Genomic DNA, 23200 nt, shown 5'->3' on the forward strand with positions numbered 1-23200 from the left:
CAAATACTCCACTTTTTTTTCAATTTTGTGCAGTTTTCACAGGTTTTAATAGAGGCATGCAAGCATGTTCGTTCAAGGCTTACCAAATTTGTTTTGGCCTTATGCAGTTCTTCCTCAAGTGTTTTTACTTTAAGTGCAAGCACATTATTTACCTTTTGCAACTTACTGCATATTACAGCTAGCCTATTTGCTTCATCATATGTTTCTTTGAAAGCAGCAAGCAATTGATCATAGTTATCAGATTCCATAGAGAATTCACTTATTGAATCAGAGATTGACCCTTCATCTTTCACCATGAAGCATAGATTGTTTTCCTCACTCTCAATTGAAGAGCTGCTGGTTGAAGATACTTCATTCTCTTCGACGAAATGTAAGCTTTTCTCCCCTTGCTCCTTTCAACCTTCTTGCTGGCAGATTTGTCCTTTGATTGATTGTTTGGACAATCCATTTTGATGTGCCCTGTTTTGCCACAGCCAAAACAAGTGTAGTTAGAGGAATTTAATTCATTAGGTTTAGGATACCTTCTTTTTTGTTGGTTCCTATCTCTGCTTTTCTTCTTTAGGAATCTGCTGAACCTCTTTGTAAGTAGGCTGATTGTTTCATCATGTTCAGCATCTTCTTTTTCCTCATTGATCTCACTCTATTCACTTGCTTTCAGTGCAAGTCCCTTGGGTTTTCTTTCCACTATTTCCTGCTCTTTGAGTCTCTTGAGCTCCAGCTCATGCTCCATTAATTTCCCAAAGAGTGCAGCAGTTGAAAGCTTTGACAGATCACAGCTTTCTGATATGGCAGTCACCTTGGGTTGCCAGATTTTGTCGAGGCACTTCAGCACTTTTATGCTGAGTTTCTCTCTGTCAAATTCCTTTCCCAAACCAGTAAGGTGATTCACAATATGAGTGAACCTTTTCTGCACATCAGCAATGCTCTCCTCGGGTTGCATTCTAAACAATTCATATTCTTGGATGAGAGAATGTTTTCTTGATCTCTTCACATCTTCAGTACCCTCATGAGTAACTTCCAAGACCTCCCACATCTCCTTGGCTGAACTGCATTGGGATATCCTGAAGAACTCATCCATTATTAATGAGGAGGTTATGATGTTCTTGGCCACAAGATCATATTGAGCCTTCTTCCTTTCAACCTCATTCCATTCAGATCTTGGCTTTACCACTTCTTCATCCTTGACAACCTGCATTGGCACATAGGGTCCATGGACCACAACCTCCCAAATTAACGCATCAATAGATTCCATGAAAATTTTCATTCTAATTTTCCAAAAAGCATAATTCATTCCATTGAACATAGGTGGTTTATTGACAGAAGATACCTCAGCAAAAAGCACTTTAAACTCAGACATTATTGCAAACAAACTTGATTAAAATACAAGTCCTAGCTCTTGATACCAATTGTTGGGTTCAATAGTGTCAAAGTTCAAGAGGGGGGTGAATTGACCTTTTAAACTTTCGCTCAGATTCAGGTTTTATCATAGTACACAGAAAATAAATCGATTTATTTAGCAATGAACATATTTATTTTTACACTATTTATGTTTTCAAAATGATTATATCAGGCAAGTAATTCTTGAAGTTATGCAGATTAATTTGCAAGCTATGAACACACTGATTTTAAGAAGAAATTATGAAAAACAAAATCAGTGACCTCCAACTTTTTAAGCAAGTGATAAAGGTTCAATTTCTAGCTTGACAATCAATTGGGTAACCTATCACAATCAACATGTTCCAGTTGTATTTAACAGATCATATATCTTCTTAACAAAACCAAACTGATTTTCCAGAAAATAAGAACTGTATGAACAAGCCCAGAAAGAACAGATTTATTTTTAATTGAACAGATTCAATTTCTGGCAGATTAACAGATAAGCAATAACCGAGTGCAGGGAAGAGGAGAAATGGAACACACAACAATTATACTGGTTCACTCAAATGAGCTACATCCAGTCTCACCTAATCCAAGGTGAAATCCACTAAACAAACGTACCAAACGCACTTACACAGCCACTGTTCTTGAACCCTACAAGAACCTTGGCACACTTGCTGAAAAACACTATTTCAGCACACACACTCTTCAAGAAACACTATCAAGAAGAGTTTACAATCACACTTTTACAAGAATTCGAAATATTAAACGAATACACCTGATAGAGGATGCAGAAATCTGCCTTAGACCAGTAGAACAGATTGCTCAAACAGTAGCAGCACCTCTAACCAAGCCTTAGAACCAACCAAGAACAAGCACACTTTTTGATTTGGAAAATCTTTGAAGAACACATGCTAATTCTCTGAAAATCCTTAGTTCTCTGTTGTAAAACTTGTTTTCTCAATTGTATGATCCACCTTTAAACGCAGGAACAAGTTTTCTTTTTATAGAAAAACAACTTATAACATATTTTAAACAAACAGTTAAAGTTATTATAAAAAGAACAGATTGAAAATAAAATGAACAGATTTATTTTCAAAAGCAGTTAGAGAATCTGTTATGTGAAGGAGACTTAGTCAACCACCCTGGTGCAAGGATAAAACCAAAAAAAAACATGGCACCAGACAAAAAAAGAATCTATTCATTTACAGATGAACAGATTTATTTTCAAAACGATAACAAAAACTTCTTAACAAGTGAAACACAGTCGTTTTGATGGAGTGAAGACTTAGTCAAAATACTTGATGCACAAACCATGATGTTGGAAAACACTTAATCAAAGCATCAGCTTAAAAAAAGAATCTATTCATTAAGAAAAGAACAAATTCATTTTTATGCAGTAAGGGTATTTTTGCAAAACATGTGAAAAACAGTTTCAGAAAATTTGTGCTTGCTCTTATCACATGGTATGGGGTTAAGAGGTGAGTTACCTAGCAAAAAACTTACTTTAAACAACCTCTAAACTATACCTAAGACATTCTTAAAGCAAATGTAAATACAAATGAAATTTACACAAATGGCTTCATCAAACACATGTCTTGAAGGGCAGCAACCATCTTCAACAGTTACTTCTTCTCATAAGTCCTATACTCCTATTCACACCTCCTTTTTATGTTCTATTTAAATCTACTCTAAAGAAATTAAAAAAAGAGACATCAATTGATCCTCATCTCTTAATGCTTGTGTCCTACTCCTAGTAATCCTCTGAGGCATGGTGGATGATGTAATCATGGGTTGGGGTTGGCCTCAGATTGGGCTTGGGCCTCAAGCGTCCTCTCTCCTTATTCTACATCACATTGCCACCACCTTAAATTTGTTAAGCACAACCCTCGTGCGTTAAGCAGATTCACTCGTGAGAGCAAGAATGAAAAAAGGCATTTAATAGGAAAAATTTGTAGAGGGAGCCTCTATGTGTTGAAAAACTTTGTTCCTAAGCACAAGGTTGAAAAAAGTTATTCATTAGGGAAAAATCATTGAGCGCAACCTCCATGTGTTGGGCAACCAAATGCAATTTTGGTGCAGTGTTGAAATTTGGCTGAGTCAAGCTAAAAATGGTTGAGTTATGTTGAAAATGCTTGACCCAAGCTAGCCTACACTAAGTGTATCTAGCCTACGTTGAGAAAATTGAAAAATGGCTAAGCGAATTTGAAAATGGTTGAGCGAAATTACGCATAAAAACTTCCAATACTCTCTTTTGCATAATTTCGTTAAGTGGAGCCAAATTCACTAAGCAAAATATTTCTAGTGAATGAACTCTAAAACTATGTTTAAAAGAGGTTAAATTAGTCTTCTACCTAATATTCTGAACAAAATTTTGGTTGTTACACAAAGTTGTTGGGTGACCATTTTTTTGTTGAGCAAAATTCATTTCTTTGGAAACCCGAGATTTAATCATTGAGTGAAATTCAATACAGTGAAAATCCAAAAGTTTTGTTCATTGGGTGAACAAACCTTTGATTGAGCAAGCAAAATGTTGAATGTGCAAATTTAGACATGTGCTTAATTTGTTAAGCGAGCAGAACTAGTGGTTGAGCAAAGGTAATGTTTTCTAGATTTTAAATAACGTATTTTTAAATGTTTTTGGATCTTAAAATTGTTTATATTTTACAAAATTGTTATATTTATCAAGCTACTATACTTGAATAATATTATAATGTAATGATTGGTGAATTCAAATTTATTGGTATTTATTTTAATGTTGGAATAATATATGGTTTTTTAGTGATAAATTTGTTGTGATTGTATAAGTTGTTACGTGGTTGATGATGTATATGATGAGATGTAGAATTTGAAATGTGTGATGTAAACTATGCATGATCTGGAATGAAAAAAGAGTTGAATTGAAAATGTGTATAAATAAGAATATATTTTGGTTATGTTGTGATATGACATGTGATGTATTGTAAATATAGTTATTTCTAGGGAGGGAATATTATGTTGAGAAGTTTATATTGTATATTGAGTTTGGGATTTTGTATGAGATATCATGACTCTACTGATATTACTGATATTGGACTCACATAAAGAAAAATATCATGTTGTAAGAGTAGAAGGAGATTCCTATAATCTCTTACGTGAAAAAAAAAGGTATGCCTAGTATATCATAAGAATTCATCCTATCACATAAATAAATACGTTCCTATTATTTAACTTTGTCATGCAGGAATGAACTGATGTAAGAGAAAGATATTTTATATTATATCTTTTAATTAAATTGTTTTTATATACTAACAAATGTTAAAAAAAATACTTTTTTTGGGATGAATATATATGATAGTGTATATGTGTCATGGAAGTATCCATATATACATGTCTATTGCCAGGTAATTTTTATGACAAGAATTTGAATGCACATAATTGCATAACATAAAAAATAAAATAAAAAATCAAGCAATCTCAAAGGTAAAATTAGTTACCTATAACAAAGTAGGATAACATCTTAGTTGCTTTGTGTTTGCAATTTCAATATTTACAAGTTATCCATATAAATAGGTTTGTCACTCCACATGACACTCTTGTCAGCAAAATTTTTACAAATTGTCCATATAAATAGGTTTGTCACTACACAAACCTCAAATATAAAACATTAACTAAGGTGACACCCTTATTAGTAAAATTTGTGCATCCAACAAAATACAACTGGTCAAATGGTCCAAATTATTCAAGTTAGACTTTTCCTATCACATGTACATTTTCCCCATTAATGCAACATATCAAACATTTGGTAATGATGAACTATTTAAATTGTATTATATAAAGGCTTCTTTTCTCTTTTATCCATCAAAAACAAATTGGTCAGAGGACTCAATTAACATAAACTATTAGGATATTCAAATACTTGAAAATTGAAATTTTTGTAGATAGGAAAGAATAAAGTATGACAATGAATGAGCAACGCAAAGACCATATGGAGTTTATAAGACCAGTTGTATACTATCTTCAGAAAATACAAAAGAAAAGGAAATAAAAAGAAAATCAAATATCAATTCATTTCTGTTTTCAATATTCCAGGAAGGAAGAATGGGGGAAAGAATATACTGCAACTTGTATTGATACAATAAAGGAATATATTATGTTCTTGTCCTTTACTTTGAGGGAGAAGCAGCAAATATATTAAATTATGTGAATGTGCACTTGCTTTGTCCTTCAATGCGTATATAAGTACCCCAAAAGTAGCACAGGAGTAGAATTTGGAAGAAATTCTTGAAAGGACAACATGTTCAAGTTTCTTATCCCTATATATTAGGACCAAAAGAATGTTTTTGTGTTTTTCTTTTAACAGTATGTCCTTATACTTCAGCATGCATAAGTTTATGCAATCCGTTGAAGGTTATATGCCACCATATCCTCAAGGGCTAAACGATACACACTCTGAGGAAGGCATTGGAGACTTTGAATTGCAAGATCAGCTTTCTCTCTGGCCAACTCTTGGGCCCTTTCAATGCTCCCACAACTCTTAACCAAATTGATGGCCTCATCAAGTGAACCAACCTCACTGAATTCAGACTCAATGATATCCCTCAATTTCGGTTCTTTCTCCAGTGCAAATATTACTGGTGCAGTCAGGTTGCCCTTGGCAAGGTCATTGCCAGAAGGCTTTCCCAGTTGCTCTGCTGATTGCGTGAAATCCAAAATGTCGTCCACAACTTGGAAGGATAGACCCAGATTCCTTCCATATTCATACATTTTCTCAGTGATGCTTCTGTCAGCACCACTGAAGATCGCAGCTCCTTTGGTGCTGGCCGCAATCAAGGATGCTGTCTTATAATAGCTCTTGATTAGATACTCTTCAAGTTGAACATCACAATCAAACAAACTTGAGGCCTGCTTTATTTCCCCACTTGCAAAATCTTTGATCACCTAAAAAAGCACCAAATAGTTATGCAAAAGAACTTCATAAAATGGAATTGTGCATCTCTTTACACCCTCGATTAAGTAACTGGCTCCAGGGTGCATCAACCACTTGTTTGGAATAATGATTTTAAGCATGCAAGTAAACGATGGTGTCTTAAACAGGCATGGTGATGGAACTCACCTGGCTGATTAGTTTAATGACTTCAATATTTTCAAGGTTTGCTAGATACCATGATGACTGTGCAAACATGAAGTCTCCAGCCAGCACTGCAACTCTTGTTCCAAAAATTTGATGTACAGTTTTCTTCCCTGTTGGTACATTGCAAACACAATGAGTACAAGTAGAGGGGAATTGAATTAGCAGTGTTGGGAAAAAAAAAAAGTTTACACTTCTTCAGAAGGTGATAGCTTTGGCCTGCCCAAATACAGACATGTAAGATTCATACCGATTGATCGTGTATAATTTTCAATTATGCAATTTTTAAGACTTTAGTCAAGACCAAAAATTTTATATGAAACGTGATATCTATGCATAACAAAATGAATTTATTAAAACAGGAACTAGAAATGTCCATGTTCTATTGAAGCAAGATATTTATAGATCTATCCGATATGTGTATATTTGGAGAACACAATTTTTTCAGTTTTTACTTGAATTTCTTTAAAATCATTAGAAACAATTCCATGAGTATGTATTGAATAATATACTCTTAGCTTCCAATTATATGCTATAGAATGGCACTACCAGCCTACAAAAATGGTATATTTATCAAAACTTGCATTGTTATTTTGGTCTGCTGTCATTGCTTAAAGAGATGAATTCCATGCAACCAATAATAAGAAGCACCGATGAAACACACTTTACCAACGTGTTCTCTCATTCTTTTATCCATTTTTTTATTTCCTTTTTAGGCAGTGGAGAGACTCTACTAGGTATTAGCTCATCATAGAATAAAAACTACAGAGTATATTTTTTTAATTCTTTATTATATGTATAACTGAGTTGAATGAAATCCATGCAACTGACCTCACCTAGAGGGATAAGCCTTTGATGTTGTTGTACTAGCAACATAAGTCCTTTCCAAGACATCACAAAAAATTTAAGAGGCTTCTAATGTGCACTTTTTCCTCTTTCAGTACCAAAATTTACTGTAGTTCTCTCTTTTATTTTCTTTCTTTTCTCCTCTTTCCAGAGATAATTTTCTTACACAAAGTGTGTGCATGATCTTATTGTACAGAAAATCATTACTAATCAACAAAGTTCTGAACCAGATCAAAGACTATGATGAAACAAGTTTCAGACATGATGGAAGCCTGCGAGTATCACTGCTTTTACACAAACATAACGTGTAAAGGAAACTTTTTATCAAATAAATTGTAATTTGTAACATGGTTATCCCATCTTAAAATAAGAAAACAACCTTATATATGAGTAGAATTGCTGTATAGCATACATCTTACCAAATAAGACACATAATCAGAAATCTAAAAATTATGACAGGAAAATTAAAAGGGTATATAAAGAGAAATCACAAGCCTACCTCGTCGAAGGTCACTCTCATCTAGTACATCATCATGTATCAAACTTGCAGTATGAATCATTTCAATAATCTCCGCTAAACGTCGATGCTTTACAGTAAGTTCCCTGGAGTCAACCATTTCAACGTGAAGTTTTCAACTTTTTATTTTCATATAGAACTTTTAGGTACAGCAAAGAACGTGTGAATATGCCTATGTGTGTTCATGTGCACATGTGTGTGTGAGATAGAAAGATAGAGAGAAAAAGACTTTGAGAGAGAGTTTTATGTGCTTACTTCAAGCCAAACAACTCTGCAGTTGCCCTTGCTACCAAGAACACCAGAGCTGGTCTCATCCTCTTCCCACCAGCACTAAAAATCTGCTCAGCTGCAGACATTAAAACTGGATTTTCTGCTCCTACAATCTATCAAAGTATCTTTATCAGATACATTAAAATTTAGGTAACAAACGACCACCATTTGCAAGCAAAAGAAGCTAAATGAAAGAAGGTTCAGCAGGGAATGAGAATGATAAGGACTTCGCACAAATTGACTGGATAAACATTCTTACAAAACAAAAAAGATCTAACGAGTAGTAACTTATGCTACAATACAATCAATTCAGAATGGTCTTAAAAAATTATCCAATCTCAATAAATAAATAAAATTGATATCATTAATCCCAAAACATTGCAATTTGTAAATTGGTATCAAGATGCAAAGAAACATGTAAATATCAAACAAAGCTGAAATAATGAATTCAATAAAGGCTAACAAGAACAAAAATCCCAGAACAAGTAAAGAACTTCATTCAAGCAGCTATGCCCCTTGTTGCCTTCCTTAAAAATTCTACGCTTTTCTGCTCTGTTGAAGCCACTCTCACTCACAATATATAGAACAACAACACAAGACTTCATGAGACAGGACAGTAACAGTCATAAATCTTTCATACTAAATAAAACACCAGAAAGCATCCATCCCAAAAGCATTACTTACCGACTGAAGATTTTTATTGAGAGTTAGCAAATCATCAGCAACAACTTCAAAGAACGTAGCTGGAGAAATGGGGGATTCTGAATAACCCTTCAAGTAAGATCCCTTGGTAAGGCTTTCAATTGCTTGACTCCCCCCTATTCAAAAAACCAAAAGTTTCAATGTCTAGTTCCACAGCTGTAACTAACAGCTATAGTGTTTCTTCATTCAAACAGAATACGCCCTTAAAAGAAACAGGAATCAATTCAATTGCTTTATGAGAAAACAGTATAAACATTGTACACAATCAGTTTTACAGTTATTAGAATTGGTAAGTTTATTGAGTTCTACAACGACAGCCTTAAAAGTCATACCAGGGATGGTTTCTGATAGATTGACAGTGTACAATTTTTTTACACAGACAACAATGCATGAGATCAAAATCAAATCTTGTACCATTCACCGTAGGTTCTGCAGTCTTCATAGAAGAAACCCGACACTGAGTGTTCCTCCTCGTACAACAAAACAATTTACAAACTCCATGACCTCTGCCACACCCTTTTGAATTAACCTTGGCATAGTTCCTGACCGTGTACCTATCAAAGGAAGCATTGGAAGAGCAACCACAGGACACCAAGTTTTTTCCAGCAAAATCAATGGCTTTGCCTGTGACAGACATCATTCTGACTTCTGAGCGAGGCCCAGAAGCGGAAGAAGGCAGTGGCAGCCGCAATTCACGAGAGAGGGGTGGAAAACGAGGCGAAATTGACGTTATGCAGAGAGGCAGTAGCGAGGTGCAGCCATTGGAGGGAGAAAAAGAGAAGAAGAATGAAAAGGAGAAAAAGGGTGTTTGAGAGTCACAAGTTTTTTGAAGCGAAAAGAAGGAACACGAGAGTTAGAGTTAAGTGAGTGGATCCTAAGAACCCACATGGGACTACGTTTCTTATCAGTTGGAGAGAGAAAGCGATGAGAGTGAAATCTGTGACTCATGCTGCTTCCTTAGGACATCAGATTCTATTGTGTGAACTGTAAACATGCCTGGAAGGGTCAAATTAACTCTCTCTATGTCATTCTCACATCCATCATTTTTACTTGAAAACAACAAATTATTTAACAAAACTTTTCGAACTTCCAAGTATATTTATTCTAATATTTTTATTACCTAAACTTTTATTTGAAATTGATTTTTTTTTTTTCAAATTTTAAATTATGCAGATATTTATAATATGATATTTTTAATATGTAAATTATTATAATAGGTCCTTATGTGAAAAATTAACGATCTTTAAAAAATTAATAATCATTTCATATACACAGAAATACGTATAATTTTTAAAATATAAGATTCGGAAACATGGATCTATATATTATATAATTATTAAAATTGATAATAAAGATTTATGCACTATGTTTTAAATTTTTTTTTTAGCAAAAGATGTTTTTAATTGCGGGTTTAAAAGGATTTATTCATTCTTTTTATAATTATAATAAAATTTTATACCATAAATTTGAGTTTTTAAAAAATTAATGTATTCTTTTTCTATACGTTTGTCTGACACGGACACGCTATTTAAGAGGAGTGTTTGAACTTCATAGGTATAGTATAAATAAAAACATATTTAACCTTTAAAATTATATTTTTAAATACTTTTTGCTACAAGTTTTTTTAAAAAGTTTCTATGTGTTTCTAAGCTAAATGTAATTGATGTAGAAATTTAAGAAAAAAAGTTACAAGACAACTTTTATAAATTATTTTATTAGTCTAATTAAACGAAATTCTTTATAATTTTTTTCTAGAAAAAAAAATGAGTGTCTTTATATAAAAAAAAATAACTTCTATATAAATTAAAAATATAAGTTTAGGTAAACTACCTGAAAACTTTTACAATATATTATCTTATCGAGAAACACAACTTTATTTTCTCAGTTATATAATTAATGCTTGTGAAAAAATTCATTAAAAACATTTTGTTATATAAGTTAATTTTAGTATATGGACAAAATAATTTTAATTTTTCCTTTTATATTTATGAATATTTACAAATAAGCTTGTCTAAACATACGTATTATATTTAAAGTTTTGAGACTATATATTAAAAAGTGTAATTAAGATAAACATTTTTAAATATAAAAAAACTAAAAAGTTATTTTAAAAATAATTACTATAAGAGCCAATAATTCTATTATACAAACAAAGTATTTCATTGTACATTTTCTTAAAATAAATTATGAAATAGACAAATAATTTTACAATAATAACTTATTTAAAATTAAAAGTAAAAATATTTAAAAAAAATTACAAAAATATAATATTATGGTTTCAATGGTTATAGATAATAATGTACGATTGGATTATAACATATAGAACTTTTGTATATGAAAACCACCCATGTTTTGCATTAGAGAAAATATAGTTTTAGATCAATATCAATGTAAGTAGTAAAATTCTTAGTTCAAATTTTTAAGATTATTGTATATTTACGACTCAAATTTGATTATTGGTTAAAACAGATAATTTTATATTAAAACTATTTAAATTAGGGTTTTTTTTTCTAAATTTTATAATTTAGGACTGGAATTTGATTATAGTGTAAAATATAACAACGATATTGTATAACCATCAAACAAATTAAAAAGTTGAAAGATTTGTTTTAGAAAAGTAGAACATCGTTAATAATCTTCAACCCTAATTTTTAGTAAAAAAATCATTTATTGATTTTGAACTATTATCCCCCGGAACACTTTTAAACATTAATTAGTTTGATTGTTTAACATCATTGGTAGTGTTATTAATTAATTAATTAATGTTAAATTATGGTACAGATATTTTTGGTGTATTTTTAAGGAAAGTTTGTTTGAAGACGCAAGTCCCACATGGATTAGTAAGAGCCAGAGAAAAACATGAAGATTTATAAGAATTAAAGTGGCAATGAAAAAACCACAAAATTTGAGTTTTAAGGATTGAGCCACGTTGCCATATTTGGTTTGAAGGTGATTTTTTGAAGAAAATACTGTATCCAATTGAGATTGTGTGGCAATGAGTATAACAACCAATCACATGGATTCTTTATCAATATATCAAACATTTTTGTTTACTTCTTTCAAACTATTGTGACTTGTAACCATTTTTTTTCCCCAAATAATACACATTGCAAAAAGATTACCCAAATGAACCCATGAAAGATTATTTTCCAAAATAGCACTATTCACTATTTACGATGGGAAAGTTGAATTTAAGGAGGTTTTAATTTTTTTTTAGGTAAAGAGGAAGGAAAAAAAAGGAAATAAAATTGATTTTAGGTAAAAGAATTAATGAAATAATTAATTAAAATTGAGAAGAATAAATTTTATGGTTTGAGAGAGGAGAAAGTAAAAAAATATTTAAGGAGGATATAATTTGGTTTTGGAAATAAATTTGTGATTATTAGTTGGTTGAAAAAATTAATGATAATTTTAAGTGATGAGTTAAAAAAGGAATATAGTGGTTTGAATAAAATTAAAATTATTATTCGTGGTGTAAGATTGGAAATAAAAGTTAATTAATTTAATACTCTTTTGTTGTTATGTGTAAGATGATAAATAATTTTGTGGATGTTAAACAAATGGAAAAGAGTTTTGTAAGATGTTTAATAATGCATTGAAAGGGTGAGAATGTTTGAAATAATTATTAAAAAATATAATTGATGTTAAAAATTTGGGGACGATGATTGGAAATGATTAATAATGATAGGTTAAAACCGCATTTGTAAAAATTCGTAAATCACATTTACAAATGCGGCTTTGGTAATAGCAATCTTATTTTTTTTATTTACAAATGCGGTTTTGGTAAATAACCGCATTTGTAAATAATGTTTTTTTTAAAGTGCAATTTGTATTGTCCCTAAATCATATAAATTAACTTGCATAATGATCAAACCCAGCCAGGCAAATACAAAAAATATATATTTAAATTGAGAGCATCAAAATGTACATTTACAAGTAATCAAATTACATATAATAAAACCACTATTGATTACCTATGCTGGAGTTATAAAAATTTATGAAATATGTGGACCAAGATTCTCTAACATATGAAATGCCTTCCGAATTCATTGGTGTTTCTTCTGTGAATAACTGCATTGCAAAATATAGTTGACATAAATTAGTTTTTAGATATATATATATATATATATATATATATATATATATGTTCAAGAATTATAAAAATGATTTAACATATAGTACCTCTTTCCAACCAGTTTTAACACCTAGTCTTATAATGGTAATCATCCATTGCATAATGTAATAGCCACACTCATAGCTTCCTGGTTGTTTATTACACTATAATTCAATAAAAAGTAATATGTTAGTATATTGATAAACAATGATAATAAAGAAAGAAAAAAATTACAAACCTTTATTCTTATCCAGTTCAAATTATTTGAACTGGATCGACCTTTTAGGATGTTATATCCACGCCATGAACTGGTTAATACAAAAAACCTCGTTAGTAGATGGTTAATTAGTAACATATACAAAGTTAAGTTTATAATGTACTTACGTATCAATGATATCCTTAAATTTTGTGGGAATCTTCTTGTGTAGGGAACAGAACCACACAGCAGTCTTATCAACCATTGATAAGACAAGTAACTACCAATGATGCCTATATCATCCATGAAAAGAGTTAGTAAATATTTAAAACATGAAATAATAATAATTGATGACATATAATTAAACTTACTCATTAATATAAGGGCATAAATAAATTTGTTTTCCCTCTTTTTCCAGGGTGTTAGTGATGTATGCTTGAGTCTCAGATGAGTTTGGTCCAACGAGATTAGTATATGCAGGATCTAAGAATCCATACATATTTTCCTTCCCCTCAGTGATACAGACTCTATGCAAAAACCTACAAGTTTTTAGTTAAAGCATAATCAATAATAATTTAACATAAAGTAAATTGAATAATAGGTAAAGATACTTACATCATAAAAAATTGAATTATACTTATATTGAGCTCCTGATTCCCATATATAAATTCTGATTAATTTGCGTTGTACATCATTAGTGGCAGTTCAATGTTTATTTTAAAAAATGTATCATCCCACGGAACTGGAAAATGTTCATTGTCAATCTGACTAGCAATGAGACGTAAGGAAGCTATAGGATCGTCAACTAGAGCCTCACGCTTCTTTTCCGGACTTGGTGGCCGAAAAGGTTTCTACAAGATAAACAACATTTGTATTAAATTATATGTAATATATAAATATAAATAAAAAATAATATAATTAATTGAAATTATTACATGAGGTTCGGGCATAAATCAAATGAGCTCTCTGGGCCAGGCAACGAATGTCTGAAATGCATCGGCCACATTGGTTACCTCATCTGAAGGTAGTGGAACACGAGCATCAGGAAATCGTACTTTTTCAAATGTTACCTTCGCCACATCAGGAGAGAGGAACGTTATGTAAGGTGGTGGCGTCTTGATAGACTTTTCCAAGGGCCACCACTCGAGGAAGTTTGCCGCCCACTACCAGTAGCTCACAATCCTTCGTCTGCCCATTGATATCATCCCCTGATGTTGGAGGAGCCGCACAACTCCCCTTTGTGCTCTTGGGAGTGGGACTAACAAGGGGTTCAACACAAAGTTGTTGCAATAGAAACTCTTGTCGCATTCGATCATTCTCCTTTTTCATCTCTAGCCACATCAAATCAGTCTCCTTTCTCATCTCCTCCATTAATTCTTCACGTATCTTAGTCTTCATTTGAGTTTCGTTCTCTTTGGAGGAAAAGGATGACTGTCGTTCTGAAACTCCAAAATATAGCTTAATTTCGACCCCTTGTCCAGCTGCACGAACACGACCAGAGTGCTCAGGTCGTCCAATTGCTTCAACCAGGATATCGTGACGACCTTCAGCAACAAATTTACCGTCGGATTCCAAGGAATCCTGCAAGAGTACACAAAAATCATATTTTCAAGCATTAATATAATTAATGCTTTAAAATAAATGAAAATAACAAAAATAACTTACAATTTTTTCGATGATAACCCCGGATTGCTCAGAACTTGGTGCACCTGACTTTTTAATTCGGGCCCTCTTCCATTTTACATGGCGAAAAGGTGGTGATGGAGGAAAAGTGACCCCTGTTTCCACATTCTCAGACAACGTCCCCTGTTTAGATTTCTCCTTTTCCACCATCAGTGCTTGCTCAAGTTTTCGATACCCCGAACGAGACATAACGTGCGGGGTAAGATTCTTCAAAGCTATCTCTTGAGCTTTCTTCCGACGACCCTGTCATAATTGAAATAAACAAACTTAAGTAAATAAGATAAACTTATTAATGTTATATAAACAAAAAAAGTTAAGTTACTTCACTTACCATCCAAGCCTCATTTTGACGGCTTTCTTTAAAAAGACGTCATGTCTCTTCATCAATATGTTTGTACTTTAAACATGGATTTTCGTCTTTAAGGTTACCAAAAATGTATCTTGAAGTCAGTCTTGACTTAAAGGTACGAAATTTGAGTCCGATATTGGATATAATCTTTGATCGAAGCGGTTCCACATCAGGAATTTCAAAGTTTGCCTGCAAAATAACATAAGCAAATTAAAATTAATCAATGAATATTAAAAGCATTATATCAAAATGTAAAGCTTACCAGAACATCCTCCCAGATCATGTTCCGGTCGACCTCTGATACCTCATCCCATGAATTAATCAGAATGGAGAGCCTCTCACGAGAAACAACTCCAAGATAGCTCATAAACTCATCTGCTTTAGGACCAAAAGCCACTCCAGTGTTGACGTCAATGTCAACACGTGTCTTCTCACCAGCAGCACGTCTCAATGCGAGACGCTTCAATCTAGTAGGTCCTCTGCTGCCTCGTCCGGATCGAGGTTTGAGTGGGGTCTGATCGTCATCCATGTCTCTGTTAAAAAAATTAGGTAACAAACATTAGTTAATCTGCATCGAATTAAAATCTTATAAAAATAATACATAAAAATCTAAATCTAAAATGCTTATTTACAGGTTGCATGGGGGTTGAAAGTTCATATGTAAATTCCTTCACTGTGGTCATTACGGGTTGCATGTACATCATCAACTACATCGTCATCTTTATTAATTATCATTGGTGTGAATGAACAGGGGTCACCATTTTCAATATCATCTATGGTCTCCCCTTGTTTTTTGTCGTGTAAAACGACATACCAATGTTCTGACGTAGGATCTTTCACGTAGAAAACTTGAGATGCTTGTTGAACCATTATAAATGGCTCATCTCGATACCCTATCTTTCGAAAGTCCACTAGTGTGAATCCTGAATCATCAATTTTAACCCCACTTTTATTGTCAACCCATTTACACTTGAAAACTGGAACGAAAAACTTAGTGTAGTCAATCTCCCATATCTCTTCTATAAACCCATAGTATGCCATTGATCCAAGTACTGGATTTGTATCTTTCGAAGTCGAAAACTGCATTGACTCGGCTTCAAGAGTAACACCAGAATTTTGAACTGTACTCTTTTCATCCATGGACTTCGTGTAAAATATACAATTATTCACTTCGTACGCTGTACATGAGATGACATCAAACTTCAATCCAGCAGCCAACCAGGCCAAGGTCTCTGATGCCGTTGAATCCTTGAACACCTCGTCTTTAAACCAAGGCATGAAAGTTCTATTATGTCCCATCAAGACCCATTTCTCTGCTTGTCTTGGGTTATTTGCCTTCACAATGGCTTTATGAGCTTCTATGTAAGGTACAACTTCATCTGTGATATTCAATATGTACAAATGTGCTTGCAAGACTTCTGATCGAGATTTGCTTACAATATTCACACCACGTAAACATTTACTTGTAGAACACCTGTGGTGCCATGAATTAGCTGGAACACCTATTGGATTTGCTTTTGTCATGTACTCTGAACAAAATTCAATACTTTCTTCAGCTATGTACCTTTCAATCATTGAAGCCTCTGGACGATAATGATTTTTCACATAACCCTTCAAAATTTTCATAGACCGCTCAACAGGATACATCCATCTTAAGTACACTGGTCCACACAATCTAACCTCTCTTACCAGATGCACCACTAGATGAACCATGATGTAAAAAAAGACGGAGGAAAAAACATCTCCAATTCACACAAGATAACAACAATTTCATTTTGAAGTTCATCTAGTTTTGAGGGATCAATGACTTTACAACAGATGGAAGAGAAGAATGAACACAAACGGGTTATGGTATGTCTAACATTTTTTGGTAAGATCCCACGGATAGCTACCGGCAACAACTGTTGCATCAAGATGTGACAATCATTAGACTTCAACCCAATTAACTTCAAATCTTGCATTGACACTAGGCTCTTCACATTTGAGGAATGTCCATGTGGCACTTTCACACCCTTTAGACATTGACAAAAACTAATTTTTTCATCTTTTGACATTGTGTAACAGGCTGGGGGCAAATATGTACGCTTACCCATTTCTATGGGTGCCAACTCGTTGCGTATGTTCATCTCAATCAAATCTAAACGAGCATTTAGACCATCCTTCATCTTCCCGTTAATGTTAAGAAGTGTACCAATTAAGCTATCACACACATTCTTCTCAACATGCATTACATCTATACAATGTTTGACCAGTACGGAAGATCAATGAAGATTGATTTCTTCTTCCAAATATTTGTCACAGATGACTTTTTTTTTGACTTACCGAATGTGTGGTCTATGTTATTTACCTTTTCATAAACCTTAACACCGGTTAATGGAGTTGGTGGACCACTACCCTCTTGGTGTCCATTAAAGGCTTTTTTCAACCTCCGGTAAGGATGATGACTTCTAAGAAACCTCCGATGCCGAATATATACTGTTTTCCTTCCATGTTTCAATTGTTGAGAAGCAGTGTCTTCTTCGCATATTGGACACGCTTTATGACCCTTAACACTATAACCTGATAAGTTACCATATGCCGGAAAGTCATTGATGGTGCAAAATAACATGGCATGAAGCTTGAAAGTTTCATTAGCAAATCCGTCAAATACTTCAACACCCTGGTCCCACATTAACTTCAAATCTTCAATTAGGGGACTTAGATAAACATCAATATCATTCCCTGGCTGTTTCGGACCGGATATCATCATAGACAACATCATGTATTTTCGCTTCATGCACAATCCAGGAGGTAAGTTGTAAATAACTAGTAATACAGGCCATGAACTGTGATTTGTACTCATATTACCAAACGGATTCATTCCGTTTGTAGCTAAACCAAGTCGAATATTTCTTGATTCTTTACCAAACTCTGGAAAGTCATCATCAAATTTCTTCCACTGAATAAATCAGCTGGATGTCGGTACATGCCATCGCATTTCCTCTCATCTACATGCCATCTAAGATTCTTAGCATCGTCTGGGTTTGCAAACAAATGCTTCATCCTTGGAATGATGGAAAGATACCACATAACCTTCATTGGGGGTCCATGCTTTTCCATCTCATCAATAGAATCATCATCTTTTTGTTTCAACTTATAACGTGATAACCCACACCTCGGACAACTTTTCAACAATTCAAAATCTTTTCGGTATAATATACAATCATTAGGACATGCATGTATCTTTTTGTACTCCATACCCATTGGACAAAGAATCTTTTTGGCCTCGTAATTACGATTAGGTAGAGTATTTCCCTCTGGAAGCATATCCTTCAATAGCTGGAGCAATTCCGTGAAGCTTTTATCAGTCCATCCGTTTATTGCCTTCAAATTCATCAATCTTAACACCGACGATAACCGTGTGAAGTTAGTTGATCCAGGATACAAAGGAGTCTCTGCATCTCTTGACATACTTCCATATCCATGCGCTTTTGCAAAACACTCATCTCCCACATCACGAATCATGTCCTCCAATCGATCATCATCTCCATCATCGTGTACTGCTTCATCCGTGGTAGAACCCACATATTCTTCAGTTACGGAAACACGTGGTAAATTTAATAATTCACCATGCCATGTCCAAGTTGTATAAGATCGAAGAAACCCATCACATAGCAGGTGTTCCCTCATGATATTCACATCCAGTATCCTTCCATTCAAACAGTTAACGCACGGACACCTGATTTTTGCTCCATCATGACCACTAATAATCGCGTTACGCTGCGCAAATTGTATAAATTCTTCTACTCCCCTTTCGTACTCATCACTTATACGAATAACATTAATCCAACCTCGATCCATTATATATTCTGGAATAGTTAGGATTTTCTAATAATTAGTATTCTATCTCACACATTTGCCGAGGGTCGAACACCCCCGGACTCAATCCAAACACGATAATTCTATTCTAAAAGTAACAACTAACATAACATAAAACTTTTATTAAAACGTAATTAACAACTAACTAAATATATAATATAAATTTAAGAAAATACAAATTATATAATACAAATTTATATATAATAATATATAAATTATAATACACAAAAATATAAATTCAAAATATTAAATAAAAATTCAAAATTTTTTAAAGAGAACACCAACCTTTCTATGAACCAAGGTTGCTGGTGATCAGTGTGGCAGAGGCACGCGACAACGGCGGCAGCGGAAGCGGTGGCGGAGAAGCGACAAACCAGCGAAGAGCAAATATGAAGGAACAATTCCAATGGAACAGTAACCTAAAATGCCAATGCGAACGAAAACTAGTAAGGAACAAAAATGCCATTGCCAATGCCAACGAAAACTAGTAAGGAACGAAAATGCCAATGCCAATGAAGAGATTCGCGAAACTTACAATGGCAAAAAGGAACGAAGATGCAGAGAAGAGTTGAACTGAAACGCGAGCGCAAGAACAGTGAAAACGAAGGCCAAAGCGGAGAAGAAAGTGAAAGTGTGAAACTGGAGTGGCGCGCTTCAAACTTTTAGGGTAAAAAGCATTTACAAGTGCGGTTGTAAAGTAAAACCGCACTTGTAAATCAATGCCCAATGATTTACAAGTGCGGTTATTGATTTACAAGTGCGGTTTTTCATATAACCGCACTTGTAAATCATTGGGCATTGATTTACAAGTGCGGTTATATGAAAAACCGCACTTGTAAATCAAATTAATTTAAAAAATGCCACGCGTTTTTTACAAATGCGTTTAAGCGCGAACCCGCACTTAATAAGGAGTATTCTTTTAATCTTTTTGCACTAGTGTACATGCATAATATCTTTTTCAAAAATTGAAAAGTTAATTCAACTACATGCACAAAATCATATGAAAATTTGAATCCATCAAATCAGGACCAAAAAAAAAATAAAGAAAAAAAAACAAAACAAATTTTTGGAGTTTATTCACATTCCAAATTTCAATTACAAAATGGGGTTGTAAGTATATAACAAATTGTTTTCTTAGTTGTGGTGTTTAATTCCACTTGTTTTCTCAATTTCTAAGAACTTTCATCTCTTCATAATTAAAGTTTAAGTGAGTTTCTATGCGTCTTTTTCGTGTTTTTCTTGTTTGTCTTGTCGAGAGTTTTGTCTTCATTTTAATTCCATTTTGGTTTAGCTTTCTTTCCTTTAAGCCTTTTCTTGGTTGTCTTTCCTTTCTTCTTAAGTTTTATTGAGGGCTCTTTAGTGAGGAAGTGTAAGAGTTTTGTCATCTTTCACTTGAGGTGTTGCTACAAGTGTAAACCCTTTTGAGGGAGTATGTTTCTTGAGTGATACACGTGAGTTAAGGTTTCAACTGTTTGTTTTAACTAACCGTTTGCTTTCTTTGTGCAAATTTTAATGGCTCATTTATCTTCCGGGGAGTCTTTCAAGCCTCAATCCCCTCATAAGGCACATCTTACGGGGGAATTAACCGAAGTCGAAAGAAGTTTGGCCCAAAAAGAATAGGAGATGAGACAAATACTAGAGAGAATGCAGAGATTAGAAGCCAACCAAGAAAGCATGGTCCGAGAAAGGAGGCGGGAGCCTAGGCACCATACAAGACATCAGATGCACTACAGGAGTTATGAAGACGAAGACCAAGATTGGAGAGTGCATAACTTTGAAGAAAGGCGCCATCACCACCAACATCAGCCAAAGAATTCTTTTTCTTTTGTAAAGTTACCTAGTTTTAGTGGGGGTAGTGACCCAAATACATATTTAGGATGGGAAGCTAAAGTGGAACAAATCTTTAAAGTGTATAAGGTCGAAGAGGACCAAAAAGTTAGGTTAGCTTCCCTAGAATTTGTAGACTATGTCAAGCAATGGTGGCATCAAACTGTAATGGATATTGGGCTAAACAAGAGGCCAACCGTGGTCTCTTGGAGTGATTTAAAGTTATGCATGCGTACGCGGTTTGTTCCTCCTCATAGGAAGGAACTCTTGTTGAAGCTCCAATGGCTTCATCAAGGACCTAGGCCGGTAGATGAATACTTTAAATACTTAGAAACTACTTTGACTAAAATTAATATGCATGATAATGAAGAATCAAAGATCACTAGGTTTGTGAGTGGTTTAAAAAGAGAAATCCAATATATTGTAGAGATATATGAGTACTCTTCTTTACATAAAATGGTCTCCCTAGCCATCAAGGTGGAATCACTACTTTTACAGCAAACAAATTTCATAAATACTAATAATGATGGCTTCTACAAATCTTCATGGAAGGATAAAAACAAAACTTTTACGAAAACTTTTCCTTCCGAAACCACTTCTCACCATAGAGTTTCTAAAGACACCCCTTCCATCTCTACCCCTAAATCACCCACCAAAAACATCAAGCACAAAAGGTTTTAAATGTTTAGGTTTTGGGCACATATCTGCCAATTGTCCAAATAAAAGAACCATAATGATAAAAGAGGTAAACCAAGACCAAATTAAAACAAAAACCAAAAGAGAAAATGAAAAAGAAGAGGAAAGTAACGCAGGTCTCATCTTGTTAACTCGTACGAAAATAACTGCGCCTACTAGGTATACTTCTTCCTTTTCCTTTTCATTCCCAAATAATTCTAAATACTTAACATCTTTGATAAAGAAGTTTAGGGATGATCTTAAAAAACCTCTTAAAGGTTCTACCCTTCTAAGAGGATTTTCACAAGCAAATCATCTCTTCCCTAAACATTCTCTACAAACATGGCCTGTATCTAGAATTTACCCATGTGAACTCCCCAAGCTTCATGAACATAACTTTGTTTTACATCCTAAACTTAGAAATATCTTCTCTCGGAACAAACTAATTATGTTATTTGCAAGAGTTCTAAATTTGAGGACGAATTCTTTCCAACTTGGGGGGCTTGATACAAACCACAAAAGCCAGAAGATGTCTAAGAACACATCAAGAACTTCACAAAAAGGTTAGTCATCTTAGCATACAAAGTCAGGCCCCACCAAACCTCGAGAAAGCATTAGCAGAAGAAGAACAAGCTATAAACCAGAATATTAGAAGTTCTTCCTTCTAGTATTTCCACAAGAGAAAAGTTATGTAAATAAATTGGGCTCACTTTGCTGGTCCAAATAGAAAAATAAACTAGAGTAGAGTGTACTTAGTAATTTAAGTAGGGTGTGCTTAGTAATTTGAGTAGGGTGTGCTTAGAAATTTGAGTAGGGTGTGCTTAGTAATTTGAGTAGGGTGTGCTTAGTAATTTGAGGAGGGTGTGCTTAGTAAAACGAGTAGGGTGTGCTTAGTAGTGTGGGCTTGTGTTAAGCCCACCTTTCATGACAAGTACTTCTAGGTTTAGGGTTTCTTTGACCTATCTTTTAGAAGGCTTCTCGTAAATTACCACCCTACCCTTCTATCTTGTTCTCCAAGACACTTTCTCCTATAAATAGAGTGTCTTGCCTCATGTATTTACACATTGAAGTTTGAAGTAAAGAAACTTTGCTTGAGTGAATTTGTGAGTCTGAGTACTCCTTTTATATGGGTCTTATCTTGAGTGGGTAATATCTCAAGTGGTGGTGGCTCTTGCACCACTCATCTTAGAGTTCATCTGCTCTAAGTGGCGTAGCATCTTCCATTCTCCCTAAGCTTTCTTATCCCTTCATCTTTTCTTTTTTATTCTTTCCTTTGTGCCACTCTTACCTCTCATCTTCCTTATCTTATTTTCTTTATTTTCAGTCCATATATTGTCATCTCCATCTTTGTTCATGTTAGCTTCCGCATCTTCATCATCATAATCACCATATATCTATGTTATTCTCTTTGCCCTTCTCAAGTGAACCTTCACACTTAACCACTTGGTTAAGTTCGTGTCCAGTGGGAATCTTCTTAGGGTTCCCACCATAATTGTTAAAATCCCAAAATCATAAACAAAAAGAGCAACTAATAAAATGTGCAATCCTAAAATCAACTCACATCAAAATGAGAGAAGGTACAATTGTGCATGATGTGGAAAAACTTAGGACATTGTGTATTTAGTCAAAAGGGTGTGTTTTAAATGAATGTTTTTAATGTGAAATGAATTTATAGA

At 33.8% G+C, this 23200-nt stretch overlaps 1 protein-coding gene across 1 annotated transcript; it reads right to left on the reverse strand.

Moving 5' to 3' along the window:
• Positions 1-5401: 5401 nt before the first annotated feature.
• Positions 5402-9870, reverse strand: SPS1 (solanesyl diphosphate synthase 1). Its single transcript, XM_068643460.2, has 6 exons — positions 9237-9870; positions 8805-8938; positions 8106-8233; positions 7833-7936; positions 6473-6600; positions 5402-6297 (listed from the first exon to the last, which is right to left on the reverse strand). The coding sequence occupies exons 1-6, from the start codon at positions 9460-9462 to the stop codon at positions 5749-5751; spliced, it is 1269 nt and encodes a 422-aa protein (XP_068499561.1). The 5' UTR covers positions 9463-9870; the 3' UTR covers positions 5402-5748.
• Between the last annotated feature and the right edge of the window lie 13330 nt (positions 9871-23200).

The sequence above is a fragment of the Phaseolus vulgaris genome, chromosome 5, assembly GCF_051622355.1.
Source record: "Phaseolus vulgaris cultivar YP4 chromosome 5, ASM5162235v1, whole genome shotgun sequence".
Taxonomy (NCBI): Eukaryota; Viridiplantae; Streptophyta; class Magnoliopsida; order Fabales; family Fabaceae; genus Phaseolus; species Phaseolus vulgaris.

Bases quoted from the DNA above. Each gene is read 5' to 3' on its own strand.
- SPS1 (XM_068643460.2), bottom strand. From the start codon at position 9,462: ATGATGTCTGTCACAGGCAAAGCCATTGATTTTGCTGGAAAAAACTTG. The intron at 8,234-8,804 runs GTAAGTAATGCT...ATACTTTGATAG, and splicing joins TCAATAAAAATCTTCAGTCG to ATTGTAGGAGCAGAAAATCC. The intron at 7,937-8,105 runs GTAAGCACATAA...GGTTGACTCCAG, and splicing joins GCAGAGTTGTTTGGCTTGAA to GGAACTTACTGTAAAGCATC.